We start from the raw sequence: 16,244 nt of genomic DNA, 5'->3' as shown, positions 1-16,244 counted from the left end.
GGACAGCCCTGGAGGTGAGGCCAGCTCGGTCATGCCACGCTGCTGTCTCACCTTTGTCACCTCGAGATGAGGGGTGCGCCAACTCCCGGGAAACACATCACATGCACCCACAGGACATGACTCTCCAGGGACCCGCTGCCCCAAGGAAACACCGCAGGCTGTGGGGTTTGCATGTTTTAATGATGGTTTAGGAGAGATGTGGATAGAGTCACCGGAGATCCATGAACTCAGGCACTTGCCAGCCTCACACGCACATGCTGACGTGAGAGCAGCTGGGGACACGATCCAGAGCCTGGCAGGCGGCCAGCTTGGCAGCGCCCCATGTACCCCACCATCCTCTCAACACCAGGGTTTCCCCAGGGCTGCCACAGCAGACACTGTCAATGGAATATGTTTATGAACCTACACATGGCACAGCATTGCTCTCCTGAAGGAGAGCTGCATGTGGAGAACAACAAATGCTGGGAGCAGGTACATGCAAGCAGTCCTGAAGGGCACTGGCCACAGCCACCTAGACGAAAGTAGCTTTTGAGCCTTTCTTAGACTTGTCCAGCATTCTCTGTGGACTGTGGCCAGCCATCAGATTTCAGCAGAAACACAATACCTGTTGCATGGTAACAATGACTAACTTATATGCAACAAGCCACATCGGAGTTATCTGAAACCCAGAGTCCAGCGGGACCAGACCCTGCTGGAAGACGCAGCCAGAACACCTGGGCCAGAAATCCTTCATGGATGACATGAAGGGATACATCTAGGACTAGAGACATTCTGCAATATGGTAGATGTCTTCTAGAAACCCAGCACCATCCTGGGTGAAAGCTCAGGAAAGAGAGTAAGACCTTTTCTATTGACCTTTTAGCTGAAATAAGCTAGAAAACATTTATTGTTGTATATTCCTAAAAAAGAAACAAACAAAAGTCTCACAGGGGCTTGTGAGTATCACTTGCAAGGTGCACCCATGGCTGCAATGCTCAGGCCTCAGCCACACACACATCCTCTACTCCACCTCGTAGCTAGTATTTTGGGCAAAACCTTAGGCACTGTGCTCTCTGTCCTTTATAATTTACGTTCTGTGCTTTACTTCGGGGAGCACTGAGAGAAGGTGGAAAATACACACATTTTCCTCCAGAGGCTGTTGCTTATTCCTGAAAAATTCAGCAAATGGAGGATTCAAGTTTCCTGAAACACTACCTCCCCCATGCCCAGCCTAAAAGGCAGGGTACAAATAACTGCACTGCCTGTAGTCATGACTACTGCCAAGCCGAGGCTCCACTTTCAGATGAACAGCAAAAATGGCCAGCTGTTGATCTGCCACAACCAATCTGGGATGAAAAAGGGGGAAGGAAAGGCCTTGGAATTAGGCAGAAGATCTCCAGTCATTTCTCCTGCTGGTGGTACCAGCTGCTCCAGTGGGGGCCACTGCTTTTGCCTGTATCCAGGCAGCTTTCTCTCTCTTATCCTGCTACATAGCCAGGAACCTCATGTTACTGTGCAGTAAGGGAGTGATTCATCATCATAATTTAACCCCCCCTTCCCTTTTTAGGGGAAAAGAAGGATGGGTCTAGCACCCCAGAAAACAAGCATTTCTAGTTCATTGTGATGGGGAAAATTTTCTGGTCTAACTTCACACCCTGCTCATCTGCCCTAGAGCTTGTGAGAGCCCAGCTGTCACCTCAGGCACATCCTGGATGAGAGCAATTGCTGTGAGATCTTCTCTTTGCTGGGCAAGATGGTATTATTCTTAAGTTCACATAAGCTAACATGAAAATGTCAATGGAGACATGGTGAACTTTGCAAGTTGATTAACAACCCTTAACAGCCTACATTTTACCTTGGCACGTTATCGCTACATTTTACCTGGACTGCAGTGAAATTTTTATACCCATGTGCTAAAAACCCAACTACTCCTTCCCCCACACCCCTCTCCCCACTTTATCACCCAGCACTTCCCATCTCATGGAGCAGTGCATTCATGGTCCATCTTCTGAACACCCATGAGGCCCAAATCCAGAGACCAGACCTGGCATTCAGCATCTCGCTAGAAGTGAAGCCACCTGCCAGTACCTGCAGTGCAGGGCAACCAAGCTGTAGCCCCCTTTTCACACAGGTCCTGCTCCCTGTCACTTCTCTGCATGCACCACTGCACTCTGCATCCAGCACGCACTCCGTAGATGCAGATCCATGCTGGCTTCAGGGCGCTGACAACTTCAGAGGTGTTTGTGTGGTTCTTCGGGATGTGCCCTCTCTGCGATGCTTCCACGGGGTTTTGCTAAGCACTCTGTTCCCTCCTGGATTTGAGTGGCCCTGCATCAAACAGTGCCACTTGTAGATTCAGAGTGTGTTGCAATGAATGTCCGTCCTGTGATAAAATGCACGATAAAATGCACCACTCCAAGGAGGCACGGATGCTTCAGTCCTGCCTACAGAAAGGTGCCAGGATTGTCTGTTGGCATGAGATGAGTACACCAAAGCACTAGGATCTTCTGAGGAAGGCAGAAATCCCATTGCTTGATTCACTTCCCATTATATATAGGCAGTTTGTAACCTCCACAATCTCTTCTTGCTTGTTTGTTTTGGGCAACACGAACCAGTTAATTTCAGTGCCAACCATCTCTCCCCACCAGAGGCAGCAAAACACAGCTCCCAACACCCCCACCAAAGCTTGCTGCTGCTACAAGTGCCACCGTGCTCTGCAAAGAGCTCTGTCTTAGGAGGGACCTGCTGGGCTCACACTGAAAATTCAGATACACTTCACAGGGTGGGCACTATGCCAGGGATTTAGGTTATATTCAAAGCAGATGTTAGCTCTGAAATTCAGAGATCTCAAGGAATTTAAACTCTCCTTCGCCCCGGAACACCTGCTTTCCCAGTTGTGTGGCAAACAGGAATCTTTCTCCTGGTCTACAAAAGCTCACCCACTTTCCCCCTAGCTGAGATCAAGTTGTGGACTGCGTTCATGGCAGAAGATTGCAATATTTGTCAAATGGAGGAGAATAAAACTGCTGGATCAAACAGGATAAAAATCATTTGGGTTGAAAGGTTTCAGGTTCAAGCCTCAAATAAATCATGAAGGTGAAAGCTGAGAGAAGAACCTAAATTCACAGGTTTCTGCTATTTGAAACACTCAGCACAAAAGTGATGTTAGAAATCCTACAGCCCGCAAGTGAGCTCTCAGGGGCTCGCTCTACCTCTTTTAAACAGAATTAAACTGCATCAGACTGGGATAGACACTGATTCAAATCTCAGTAGGAAAAGGGATAGCTATAAATAAACAAAATCGCCTTCCTTCCTTGGGTTAATTCACCGCCTGCAGTTCAGCACCCTTTTGCCAGCCATTGCCTAGGTGTTCAGCCAACCAGCTTGGAAAATGACCAAAGGAAACTGAATTCTTGGTGTTCCTGGTTTTAGGCACCCTGCAATGCAAGAGAGCTTGCTCCTTTCTATGTAACAGAGCAGGAACAAAGGAAAGGAGTCACCTATTTGGAGCGGAGCTAAGGCACTAATGATGCAATAGGTGAGGAAAGAACAAACACAGCAGGAGGACAACTTCATCGTTCTCTTCGCTCAATTCCCTTAAAAAACCCAATGTTTTCTCTATAGAAAAGGAGGAGCTAATAGAGCATATACAGTATCCCTGTTGGGGTTTCATTTCAAGGTTATTTTGTTGTTCTCCCAGAGAGATTTGTTTCAGATATCAAAGTTACAGAAGCTGTTTCTAAAGTGGATTTTGGTGAATGCAGGCAGAGTTATCTGAGCAGCTCTGGCTAATCACAGCTTTGAGTGGATGCCTGTTTTGTTGTTTTTCCCTGTGGTTTCCAAGAAAATAAGAAGCCTGTCTCTATGACTTTTTGGCATGTTACTGAGATAGGCCACCGAACTGTGCTGACCCCAGGGATGCAGTCTTTCCCTGTTCACAGCAGTGGCAGTCCTGACGTCATCACAGCTTGATGAAGATCGATGATGACTGGCTCATCTTCTGCCCAGTGTCATTGAGGGGGAAAACACTAGAAATGGCTACATCCACAATTCCTTGGCAGAGCTCTGCATACAGCTTCCTAAGAGATGAGAGAGACATAATCAGATACTCAGGCAGGACAAACTAGCAGACTCCCAGCCAATTTTTATGTAGACATGCATTTTCCTAGCAGGATCTACATGAACCTACTCCCATTACAAGGAGCTGCAGGGTGGCAAACAGGAGGAGGGCAGCATCTCTTCCATCTCCTCCCTGCTTATACCAGCAACCATCTTCTTTTTCAATGGTGATCCTATTCCCAATATTGCTCCCTGCCAGATGGGACCACAAAACTCATTATCTATGTTTACTGTCAGGACAGTCTTCTGAGCAGTCTCCACATCCATGATGATTGGGAGCAGACATCTCAGTACCCTCTCAGCCTTCCAACTCAGGGAGCCCTGATTTACTACATCAGACCCCATTCACACGGGGATGTGCCCCAGAGAGACTGCTCTGACGCATTCATGGTTTCATGAAATGCTGTGCCGGGGTGAGGTTATTCACATCAGCTTGTGACCAGGTACAGAGGCTTCACAGGATCCCCAGAAGCATGGGATGTGTTTCACCATGGCACAGATCATACAGAGCAGGATTAGGGAGAAAAGAGACAAGGTGTTTGAGATGACTTAGCAATAGATTAATTTTCTGCTGAAGGAAATACATGTGTAACCTCTCTGAGCATGCTGGCATATGGAACATATTTAGTACCAAAGCTGTCTTTCCTAGGATTAAAAATGTCCTTCACTCCATGCCTTTGGGGCTATGTGACAGCAAGATATAATTTCAGCTCCTGAGAATGTTATTGCTTTCAGTAGCCAATTTTTTTCTCTTTAAATGGGAACTGTGTGATATGGGTGCTATAAACTAGAATAACCTTGAAGAGAAGCCTAATTTGGCTATTAGCCAAAACCTACCTCAGCTGCTTTCAGTATCTTCCAGTGCCCATAGAGGCAAAAAACAAACAGGGCACTGCTGCAATCCAAATCCACCCAGCAATAACCAAATTCTACCCATACAGCAACACAAGGAGGTGCAAGGCAGTATTGCACCACGACGCACATGGTGAACAGGGCATCCTGCACCAAGAAAGCTTCCCAAGCCCTATCCCTGAAAAGGCTGCTGAACAGGCTGCCTGGTAGGTTTGACCAGTATTTTTTGTCTACTGTGAGTGGTGATCTAATCTAATTTAATCTAATCTACGTCTAATCTGATCAAATTCTAGTGTACTGATGTACAGCCTGTTCTGTTTTGCTGGGGTTTTATATGATACAGATGCTCATTTAGCAAAGATGTCTAGTCTCAATCACATAATAGAGCACCTCCCACTGTGCCTATGCAAAGATGTTCATGGCCAGGGCTGTTTGGCTGTCCCAGCCTCCCTGTGGCTAGTGGAAGCCTTGACCCAACGTCTGCAGCATCCACTGTGTGCTCTGGGGTCCTGCTGCCTGCAAATTTAGTCACTCACTTCCAGCTGCTGCCCTTAATGCTACTCATTTATTATATGTTCAGTGGCTCCACAAGAGAGACTGAGAAACGATCTGACCCCCAAAGCATTAAATCTGCAACATAACTTCAGCCCAATAGTAATAAAAATGACCCAAGTTATACTCAAACCCATTTGTTCAAAAACTGAGCTTAGTGCCCCATCTCACATGGGAAAGAAGCCAGGGGATACTAAACACAGAGACAGGAGCAATGAACCCAAATCGACTGGCACTTAGATCAGTGTTCAGTGTGGGTTAGCCTGAAAAATTCCCATTTAATTCACTTTCTTCCACCTTTTTCACTTGGAGTTGGGACATAGCCATGTTTTGGGTGCCTCATGTGAATGGTGGCATCACAAGAGTATTATGGGAAGTGATTACTCACTGAGCACACGCTGGGGCCCCATTGACTTCTATTAGCCAGACCTTCAGCTCCTCATCCACCATGAAGTCAAAGCCAAAGAGCTGGAAGCTCTGGTAGTGAAGATGCTTCGTGCTGATTGCAGGTTCTATACACATAAGGCAGCTTCTGTGAAGGGAAAAACAGAAACTCAACATTAAGAGCCCTGTGGACACCTGTTGCACTGCAGCTTCTGAGGCCATGTGTACAGTACAGTTAAGTAAGGGATTGCCCTGAAAGTGCCCCAAATTACAAGCTATATACAATACGTGCCATGGTAACCAGGTCCCTGCAAGTGAGGTCCTGCAACCATGAAAATACACACGGGGACACCCCTGAATTAACTCCTGAAGAGCTGGAGAGCAGCACCCTCCCTCACTACTCTATCAGGCAAACTGAAAAACATGATGCACAATTAGAGCCTGGAGACACAAAGGGCTGCAGCAGGTCCCCAAGGAACTGCCACTGGATGCTCATTTGCCTCCAAGTCCCTCAAAGATTCTGTCATGTCTTTTTGGTGCAATCAACAGCAATGAGGTACTTGCAAAGTAAATTCCTTCATGAAGGATTGCTTTGTCAAGACCTGGATTCTCTAAAGCACCGTGATCTCTGATATCTCTCTGTAGGCACTTTCTGTGCCTAGGAGGGAGCTGGCTCTGTGGACTGAGTACGGTAACCAAGGCCAATGCCATGTGCTGCTGCTTGCTGATGGTGGGGGAAGCATCAAAACCCTGCAGACTCGACTCCAGCTTCATTTCCCCTCTTGCACCTTATACCTTTTCTAATCCCAACCTCTCCTAGCCCTGTCTTTTGACCTGCTGTCTTCCTTTATCACTCCATCCTTCTCCAGCCACAGCTGGCAAAATGCAGATACATTGACACATACCACTGAGGAAACAGCACCTATGGAGGTGCTTTTTCTTTGAGCAGTGACACTGGGCTATTTAAATTTAAGCAATTGAAACCCTTCCCTTCTTGGTCTGGCTGCTTCCCCAGCTGTTGGTACTCGTTCCCTGTCACTGAAGGGTTATGTTTTCCTAAGGAGCAGGCAGTTGGCTACCTTATTATGTGTTTAATTTGCAGTAAGATGCCATTCTCAAGCGTTGTGTTCAGGGCATCCATCAGATACTGGTTGAACTCCTCAAAGAACATTTCATTCCCTTCCTCATACCGCCCATAGTTTTTGGAATATTCCTTCTGAATGCAGTGATTGGTCAAGTGGCAGGTTTTGTCCTGGAAATTAGCACTGTTATATGGTTCGGAAGAGGTCCGCAGGACACCCTCTCTGTAGAGGTAGATATTATATTGATGATCCACGAGAACCCAGCTCCTGCGGGACAAGAGAACAAACTCTAGTCTCAGTGGCTCAAAAAGTAACAGCATGAAAAAGAAAACCGGTATTACAAAAGCAGAGAAGGTTACCTGATGTCAAACTTGCGATGCCCTGGCTCTAAAAGTAGAGGATTCTCCAGGTATTTCTGAATCACGTGCACTTGTCCCTGCTCGTCGATGAAGTCCAGAAGCTCTGTAGCCTCTGAAGAAATCAGGATCCCTTCTCCTGACACAGAAAGACGAAGACAAAGTTAGGTAGAGGATCATTCTACCTTTGTTGGAGCTTATTTTTAGGCCCCAAGCGGATCATGGCTCATTTGCCCAAAAAGCCATGCAACATGCAAGAACCTATGGATGGCATGGTGGCATGAGGGATAAGTCAGCTCTGCTAAAGTTGTCTAATACTTCTCTGGCACTATGCCCATTCTTCAGACATTTAGTTAACTTTTTGGACTAAATCTGATGACTTAGTCTTAATTTTGTGCTGAGTGTTTTGGAGGAAATACTGTGCAAAAAACCCCACATTTCAAGGGGGCAGTGAAGGTATAATACAGGTTTGGAGCACAGGCAGTTTGACAGGATAATCCCATGGAAAATGCTCCTAGATGTGACTTCTGAAGGTCACTGCCAACACAGCCCTGCAGGTACTCTCAATGCTCCATGCTCTGCATACCTGAGTCACAGCTTCTCAGCCCTACTGACCTCCCATTCACCCCAGCATCCTCCACTGAAAGGAAGTCCTGTCACCAAAGTATCTTTCTCACCCATGCTTTATGCAGAAGGCAAGATTTTTTAGTCCCCTGATCACAGCAGAGCCAGGCAGAAACTTGTACTGGCACAACTTCAGGCTGTGCACTGGAGAAAGAAGGGAAAAAATATCCCTGTAAGCCAGTAAAGCCCCTGCAGTATGAAGATCATCAGCCACCCATTCTGCACTGGACAGATGGCGAATCAAGGGGGGGTTAGCTTAACTGTGCACCTAGTCAGCAATCCAGTGAGGCAGCAAAGCAGCTTATGTGGGGCAGCTGTTCCTTCTCTCAAAGAAGAGACCTAAACCTCTAGCCACAGCTGAAATATCTCAACTTTTAAGTCAGGGCATCCAAAACCTTTAATTTTCCTGTTAGTGATGAATGACCAAGCTTCCACTAGACCTGTCTCAAGCCAGGGGCTGTGCCTGAGCTCTATCTGCCTTGGTAATCAACGTCAACAAACTTTCTTCTTCATCAGAAGTAATTCCCAGACACTTAAAACTTCCCTCTGAAAGATTAACATGAGAGTCTGCTTTCTACTTTAATTTGCAGCAGCACACTGATGAATACAAAAAGCTACTCTGCTTTAGTGCAGAAAAATGGGATCACACTTGAACATCAAGTATGTGGAGAATGTAAACTTCCCCATCTTGGAGCAGACCACAGCAATGGCCTTTTCAATTACTTAGATTGACTTTTTTGCCAGACAGTTTACCACACAGAAGCATTTTCCATCACTGGCATAACGAAAGGAGTCATCTCTCCTTCGTTCCTGATGAAAATAAGCATACTCTTCTGATATTTCTTGGTAACAGCCAAGAAAGCAGATCAGCAAAGGAAGCCACCTCTGGCTTTCACATTCTCTTTTTGCAAGGCTGCATGAAAAATGACTCTGCAAGTATGAGTAATACAAGTGGGCTTGTTCCCTTTGAAAAGGCCAGACTGGGCTCTGCTGCACACATGGCAAGGTAAGTTTTTAAATGAAGCCACTCTAATAACGTGCCCATGATAACACCATAAGTAACAGACAGCACATAGTTATCAAAGCATTGCATCTACAGTTGTGTCCAGCTACCTCATAGCTCATTATTTCTGTAGAGCGAGTGATGTAATGACCCTGGAACAAGGAAGGACACATTATCACTTGGGTATCTACTGCCCTGTTCAAATTAAAGGGACATACAGACACCGCATTGCTTGTCTTTGCTCTGGTACCTTCCCCTGAGGCTTGGGTGCAATTTCAATGTACTGAGCTCATGGCTGCTCAGTTTCTCAGTGTGACATGGGTAGGCCACTGGCACCAGGCATCTGAGCTTGGTTGAAAGACAAGCAAGATTTCCACCCAAGTGAAGCCAGGCTTAGCTGCAGCATGGGGAGCTGCACTCCCGGCCCTTGATGGCTGCTGTCCTGCCTGCTGACCTCCTCCCCATACCCTGTTCTGCTCCCTCTTACCTCCTGCTCTCCCCATTTCCCTCACCTGGTCCCTACTGCTTTCTTCCTGCAGCACTTTCCCATACTTTGAGGCGCACGTGGAGGCCCTTTCACTGCCATGCATGTTCTAGGTAGCATGTGCACATGACAATGCTTGTCAGGAGCCCCATGCCACCAAGCAAAGGAGAGCCCTGTGCTGGCTTGACTGGCATAGGGTTGGTAGGTGAAGCCCATCATAGACAGACTAGATATCAGCTTGGCTCAGCCAAACCCCATGACTCTATGGATCACGTAAAGAGTAAGGAATAACAAGAAATAACTCATGGTGCTGGAGAATGAACCTTTGGCACCAGCTGAGGACTTGGCAATCCACACGTTGCCTTCTTTGCCTTCCTGCCGTCTGTTGTAAGCTGCCAAGAAGACTTCCCGCTCATCTGTTCTTGTGTTGTTTATGAGATGGTGAATTCCATTCTGTGCTGGAGCCACGGGGGTCTTCAAGTTTGTTGGGTAAATCACATACGACTCAGGGAACCATGTGCAGGACTCTGATAGCTCAGGGCTTGTCTTGATTAGCCTGGGTGAAGAGAGACAGGCTGTTAATCTCCAGAGTGTTCCCACCTGCATGGGCTCATTTAATAAGAAAAAAATCATCATTAACTGGGTTTTTTTGCTTGATGAGGAATAGCAGCTTACAGATAGTCTGTGCTAAATTATCGTATTTTCCTTAGACCCTTGAACTTATGGTTTTCCTAAAGATACCACAGCAACCCCAACCCACAGCCAAGCACCACTCTTTGAACCAGAACCTGCAGGCTTTCATTAAACATTTTATTGATACCATGACACTAACAGCTGAGAAGTTTCCATGTAACTAGAGCCTGTGGTGCATTCCCTGCATCATCTCTGCACAAGGGAACTGAGGAGGTGTGTTTGCTAACACGGATTGGGGCAGGAAGGATGCAGTGATCACAACTGGCAAAAGGGAGGCCAGAGCAGTAACGTTCTCTGTGCTGGTGCTTAGTCCTTGATCTCATTCGTACTGAGATCTGACCAGGTGTCCCAGTTGTGGATGAAGACCATTGAAAGTAAGGACATGGGATGTTTCCCATCCCAAGGTATCTGGGATCCCCCTTGCACCACACAGTCTCCAATCTCTCTGGCACACCCCTTCTACCAGTAATGTCTGGAGATGCCAGCAAACTCCTGTTAGCAGAGCCCAGACCTGTTTTCTTTCACTGTCAAGGGAGCTGCCTGTCTTTCTGAATGCTTGTGCTTTGCTTGAGGCCAAAAGCAGAGCTCATGACACGCTGACTCTCTTTGTGCATTTGTGTTTTTCTGTTGAAATGGCAGTCAGTCAGTGACACCCCAGGAGCCTGAGGAATGTCATTTGTCTTTGGGTTCATAAGTAGCTTGATCCATCATTGATTTGTGCATTTAGAAAGCTCAGCCAAGCTCCAGGTGATAAAAACAGCTGTGCAAGTGCTTTCAGCACTGCCTCTAGATAATGGGCCAAAGAGAAATCCACCTGAGGAGCGCTGTGGGTGCTTAAAAATACTCTGCCAGTTTAAAAAATACTCTGCCAGTTTCTGACACACACCATCACCACTGCCAAAGAAGCAATTGGAAATGGGTTCTTTGCAGGGGAAGGAGAGGCCTGCATCAGTGAGAGGCAGCACAAACTCTCATGTGGAATCAAACGCTGAAGGAGACCAAGAGCTCTGACATGAAGATGCCCTAATGGCTGCAGAGTTTGCGCAGGGACGAGGGTTATCTACAATGAAAGCTCATCCATATTTCCCCAGGAGACCCTGGCATGGCAGGTCATGCAGAAATAACTCCCAGAGCTCTTCCTGGAAATGTCTCCAAGCACTCGTTTGACCAACAAATCTGATTAGCTAAAATCATCTCTGTATGAAACAGAGAATAAAAGCAGTAGGTTTTAATTAAATGTCTACAAGGAAAAAGAGCAGATATGTTTGGGCTTCTTTTTCTTTTGATTTGGTTCTAATCTGATTCAATACACTCTATGGTTTCAAGCAGATATAACTCAGTGGAAATGGCATTTCCCCTGAAGTTACAAAGATGCCTTTGTGCACAAAGATAGCTCTAGAGACCAGCACAGGAGTCTGAAGACAGCATATGGTAGGACACTCCCAGGGCAGCTGTTCTGTGAAATACCCCCCAAACAGGTCCAACACTCGACAAGGGTTAGAAGAAAAACTGCCAAGCCCATGTAATGTGTCAGTGAATTTCTTACTTCACCAGAGATGCTTTGCGGCACAGCTTGTCTGCTCCCCTGTAGTAATTCACCAGCTGCACAAGTCCAGGTTCATGGCCTAAGAAAGGGAAACAAAGAGGTCAGACAAACTTCTTAAATAATAAAGGGAAAACAGCTGCTTGGTGCAAAGGACCTATGCAGTATGGACAAAAAAAAAAAAAAAAAGGAGGTTGTTTCCTTGCCCTGCATTACAGAAACAGGTTGTAAGCTGGTACTGGCTCCTGTGGTTTCCTTCTTTTAGTTGCAAAAAACCATGCATTTACCCATTTGTTTTTTATTTGACACATCCATTTTGCAAAGGAAAATAATTATTTCCTAATTCACATTGGGAACTAGCAGCACCCTCCAAAAATGTTCTTCATTTGCTAGTTTTTAAAAACTAAGATTTCAGATACTGTTAAATGCAAGTGGAGGATGCAGGGAAGCACACCATGATACAAAGATCATATCTTAGCAAAAGGCCTCTTTTCTTTGTCACGTACAGAATTCCCTATTGGACCTGATATCACAAAACACTGGGAAACATTTAAAGATTTGGAATCTTCCTTCCCTCTAGCACTTTGCAGCAAGGCCTGTTGGATAGCAGAGGTGGGAAGGAACCTCTGGGAGTCTCTGCTCCAACTTCTTTTTCAGTCAAAGTCTGAGTATCTCTAAGGATGAAGATCGTACTGCTTCTGTGAGTCCCTGTCCCAGTGCTTGGCTGCCATCCTTTGTCCCCTTGACTATCCCAATGGCCCCTGCTAGAGTCAGTCCAGGGTGTCTTAAGCCTTTCTTGCACTGGGAAGTGCCAAACTGGTCCCTGTATCCAGCTGTTGCCTCACCAGTACCACACAGATACCCCACAGTGCCAAACAGATGGGTACTTCCTTACCAATACTGGACTCCACACCACAGCCTGCCTTCTTTCACTTTCTCACATCACACAAACACTTGTGCTCAGCTGAAAGCTCTCTGGGAAGGACACGATGGCAGCAAGTGTCTGAAGGGTAACACAAATCTGGGTAACACTACACAGCCTCTCCCACACAACCAGTGCAGATGAACATGGCTGATGTGCAAGAGGCGAGTGATGCCTGGGGCAATACCTGGGTCACCAGTGACAGCAAATGACAAGAGCATCAATAGAGAAAAGCACAATGGAAAACAGCTCTGGTTTGAAATGACCTTGGACAAGGGGGATCCCCCAAGCATGAGAGTTACTTCCACCTGCACCCTCTTTCCAAAAAAAAAATGCTTGTGGGAGTGGATTGTAACCTTGAAAAAGGATTCAGAGTTTTAGTTATTCTCCTTGGTGTTTGCCTGGGAAAAAAGGCCTGGAGTAAACAAGACCAGGCAGCTGCAAGATCACAGAGCGTGAATATCTATTTTCAACCCCAAAGTCACATCCCTGACCTTGGTCACTTTTTTATTCACAAATCTTTAAAAACAAGACAGCTGAGAACCATCCTGCAGAAAAGATCCGTAACTTCAGGCACTTCAGTGTGCAGGCAGCATGGCCAGGTACTAATTTACTGAGTGAAAATAGTAAAAAACCTCAAATTTTCTTTTGTTTTCGGTTTATCCTGGGGACACACATCCTCATTGGTTTCCTGAGCATCGCCAAGGAACAGTGGGCTGCAGTGTAGAGTCTGGTGGCCAGCAAAGAGAGATCACGAGGCAAGAAGGGAAACGTTCTCGGGCATGTTGCGAGGTCTGCACCATGCATTTAGCGGAATTACAAAGCTGCCAAGGCACTGACCAAATTGATGATCCTCCTGTGGCCAGCAGGGCACAGTCCAGCATCCTCTGCTACATAAGGCCTCTGCAGCCTTTTCCTCCTTTCCCTCCCCTTAGCACAAACTGCTTTTTTTGCTAGATGCAGACACTTACAGATTAAGAGCACAGTCCCCCAAGAATTAGGTTATCAGTGAGAGCAACAGAGGTCCCTGCAGCTGGACAGCAGCAGTGGTGCATGCTGAGAGTCCCACTTCTACCCCTCTCCCAGTGACCCAGCTGAGCCCCTGAGTAACGCAAATCCCTACAGTTCCCTGAATTAACTCTGCTTCCACTGAGGAAGGTGTGATTTCCCTTAGGTGTGATTTCCCTTAGGAAAACCAAACCAGCTTTGATGCAACAGTTGCTCGGGAAGACAGCTTTAGGACAATGAACGAGAGAAGATACAGCTTTTTGGAAGATGTACCAAAATAACCATGTTATTTTTGCTCTGAATGTATTGATTTCAGGCAACCAGTTCCTGCTATAGGGGGATGGTTTTAAGAAGACAGTGCCAAAACATGGTGCCTCTCCACAGGTTATAGATGCATCTTGGCTCTGAGAAATGGTTTGAGTTTTCAGGCATCCTATGGCAACACAAGTTGAAGGGCTTACTGAAGTCCTTCCATCATCCCAGAACACTTCTGGAGGATGGAAAGGGTTAGTAAGAGATGCCCACAAGCCCACCATGGCTTGATGTGCTGTGCATGCCCACTCACATCAAAGAACTGTACTCATTCTGCAGTGAGGCCTGATGCTTGCGGGCTCTCCATGCTGGGCACATTAAAGCACAGGTCTGCTTGCTGTGCCTGCTGTCAGCACGTGTGAGCAGCCTCACTGCTTAAGCCTCTCTCAGTGTTTCCCTGCCTGCTGCAGACACCCCAATGCTGGAAGGTGATCAGATGGCATCGCCATGTGGTGGGGACTTTCCACTCACAAATGCATGAGGAGACAAGGGAAGAGGTGCTGGAGCTGGTGACTTGCAAATCTGGAAGAGCAGTCAGAGCTGGGTCTCTACTGCAAGGCAAGGGGCTGCAAAGCTGTCCTGCCCCAGAGCTGCTGGAGTGAGGGGGCTCCTCCTGTTTTGACGTTACTGCAGCCAGAAACAGTGCTGCAAAATCACACCAGGAAGAAAAAAAATAGGGCCAAGATGACAGTGCATCCCTGCTCCCCACCACACCCTGCAACACTGCCAGTGCCTGGCTTGGCTCTCCCTGCTTGTGGGCAGTCCATAGCACTTCCCCTCCCTGCTCCTGGGCTCCGCACCATCCAGTGGGGCAGAGGGCCAGGGTGGCTCTGCTGACAGCCCTGTCTGCCATGGGACAAGCCTGCACAGGGCAGCTTCCAGGGCCCAGCATATTGGCAAGTGTGACACTGGGGGTCAAGCAGCAGGGGAAAAGGTGGTGGGCCAGGGGGGTGTGGGGCTCTATAACGCAAAGAGCCTCTGGAATTACCGACATCCTGCTCCAGGCAGAGATTAGTGCTCTCACCCCCACCAAGCCCCGTAGAGGCACATCCCCACCAGCCATGACTCTGGGGTGAGGGTTTGAGTGTGCCTGGTTTAGACCTGTTTCCCCACTTGTCCCAAACACCAGAAACACCCCCATAACACGTAAGCTCAGCACCGCAATGTCCCTGCCCAGCACCAGGCAGGGGAATGCCACTGGCACCACTGCACCCCTACGAACCCAAGCTGCGTGCCTGAAGCCCCCTGCAATGGTGCAAACGGCGCTAAGGGCGTTGCTGCAGGACAAGGAGGGCAGTCCGGGAAGCAGGGCTCCACCCAGGGGGGGCCGGGATCCTAAGGTCTGCCAAATGCCAGATGAGGGGCCTCGGGTGATCCCTGAACACCCCCACCCCCCCGCTTCACCACAGCACACCCTTCAAGCTTGGCAGGGGGTGTTCTGCGGGGTACCGGTGAAACCACTCTCCGGGAGCTTGGGAGGGGGATCCTTCGAGTCCTGGCCGGCGCCAGCAGGGCCTGCAGAGAGACATGCCGGGGGTCGGGAGGCGGCTGCACGGAGACCCTTCGGTGCCCGCCCTTTGTTTGGGCGACGGAGGCCAGGGCGGTGACCGAGCCCAGGTGACAGGGAGCCCCGCGCGCGGTCACGGCGACAGGACAGTGACAGGGGCCGGGGAGCACCTCCTCCCAAACCGGGGGGTCTCTGCCGGGAGCGCCCTGCCCGTGCCCGCAGCGGAGGCTGCAGCGAGGACCCCGCCCTGCGGCGGTGGTTCACCGGGGAGGGGAGGGGACAGCGGCAGCCCCGGGCTGCAGGGCGACAGGCGGAGGACGGGCCCTGCTGCCGGCGGGGGCGGCCGCGGTGGGGGGACCCTTACCCAGCCTGCCGAAGGGGAGCCGGTTCCTCTCGCCCAGCATCAGGTTGAAGCGGGGGTTGTCCCTGCGGAGGCGCCGCCACTGCCCGCTGGCCAGCAGCAGCCGGCTCACCTCGGCGTACACGCTGCTGCCCTCATCCCGCACCACGAAGGTGTACATGGCGATGGGCGGGGGGTGGGGGGGGAGGGAAGGGGGGGCACCCCGCCCTACCCCCGGCGGCTCACGGGGCCCCGCCGCAGCCCAGGCAGGGCCCTGCGCGGCCGGCGCCGCCCGGCCCGGCTCCGCATGGCCGGGACCGCCGCCCCCGCGCACCGCCCGAGGAGCCTTCCCGGGCGGGGACTGACCCGGAACCAGAACCACCCTCCGGCTCCGGCTCCTCCCCGCCCCGTGATGCCGCCGAGCCGGTGGGGGCGGGGCCGTGCGTCTCGGGCACTTGGCCCGGCCCCGCCGCTTTCCGCTGTG

At 49.1% G+C, this 16,244-nt stretch overlaps 1 protein-coding gene across 1 annotated transcript; it reads right to left on the bottom strand.

Moving 5' to 3' along the window:
* Positions 1 to 161: 161 nt before the first annotated feature.
* On the bottom strand, positions 162 to 16,153 carry TTL (tubulin tyrosine ligase). Its single transcript, XM_027709837.2, has 7 exons — positions 15,785 to 16,153; positions 11,675 to 11,753; positions 9,759 to 9,991; positions 7,328 to 7,463; positions 6,966 to 7,235; positions 5,891 to 6,034; positions 162 to 4,058 (listed from the first exon to the last, which is right to left on the bottom strand). Exons 1-7 carry the CDS (start codon positions 15,939 to 15,941, stop codon positions 3,941 to 3,943), a joined length of 1,137 nt encoding a protein of 378 aa, XP_027565638.1. The 5' UTR covers positions 15,942 to 16,153; the 3' UTR covers positions 162 to 3,940.
* Positions 16,154 to 16,244: the final 91 nt, after the last annotated feature.

Source organism: Pipra filicauda, unplaced genomic scaffold, assembly GCF_003945595.2.
Source record: "Pipra filicauda isolate LSUMZ 115617 unplaced genomic scaffold, ASM394559v2 scaffold109_size3271384_pilon, whole genome shotgun sequence".
NCBI lineage: Eukaryota > Metazoa > Chordata > Aves > Passeriformes > Pipridae > Pipra > Pipra filicauda.
The sequence above is the reverse complement of the archived record's forward strand: the minus strand, read 5'-3'. Positions and strand labels throughout refer to the sequence as shown.

What these genes read in the sequence shown, in the direction of transcription:
- TTL (XM_027709837.2), bottom strand. Translation starts at nt 15,941, where the DNA reads ATGTACACCTTCGTGGTGCGGGATGAGGGCAGCAGCGTGTACGCCGAG. An exon ending in CGCAAAGCATCTCTGGTGAA is followed by an intron (nt 9,992 to 11,674) that starts GTAAGAAATTCA and finishes CTCTTCACCCAG; the next exon opens with GCTAATCAAGACAAGCCCTG. An exon ending in GGGGCCCCAGCGTGTGCTCA is followed by an intron (nt 4,059 to 5,890) that starts GTGAGTAATCAC and finishes CTCATCTCTTAG; the next exon opens with GAAGCTGTATGCAGAGCTCT.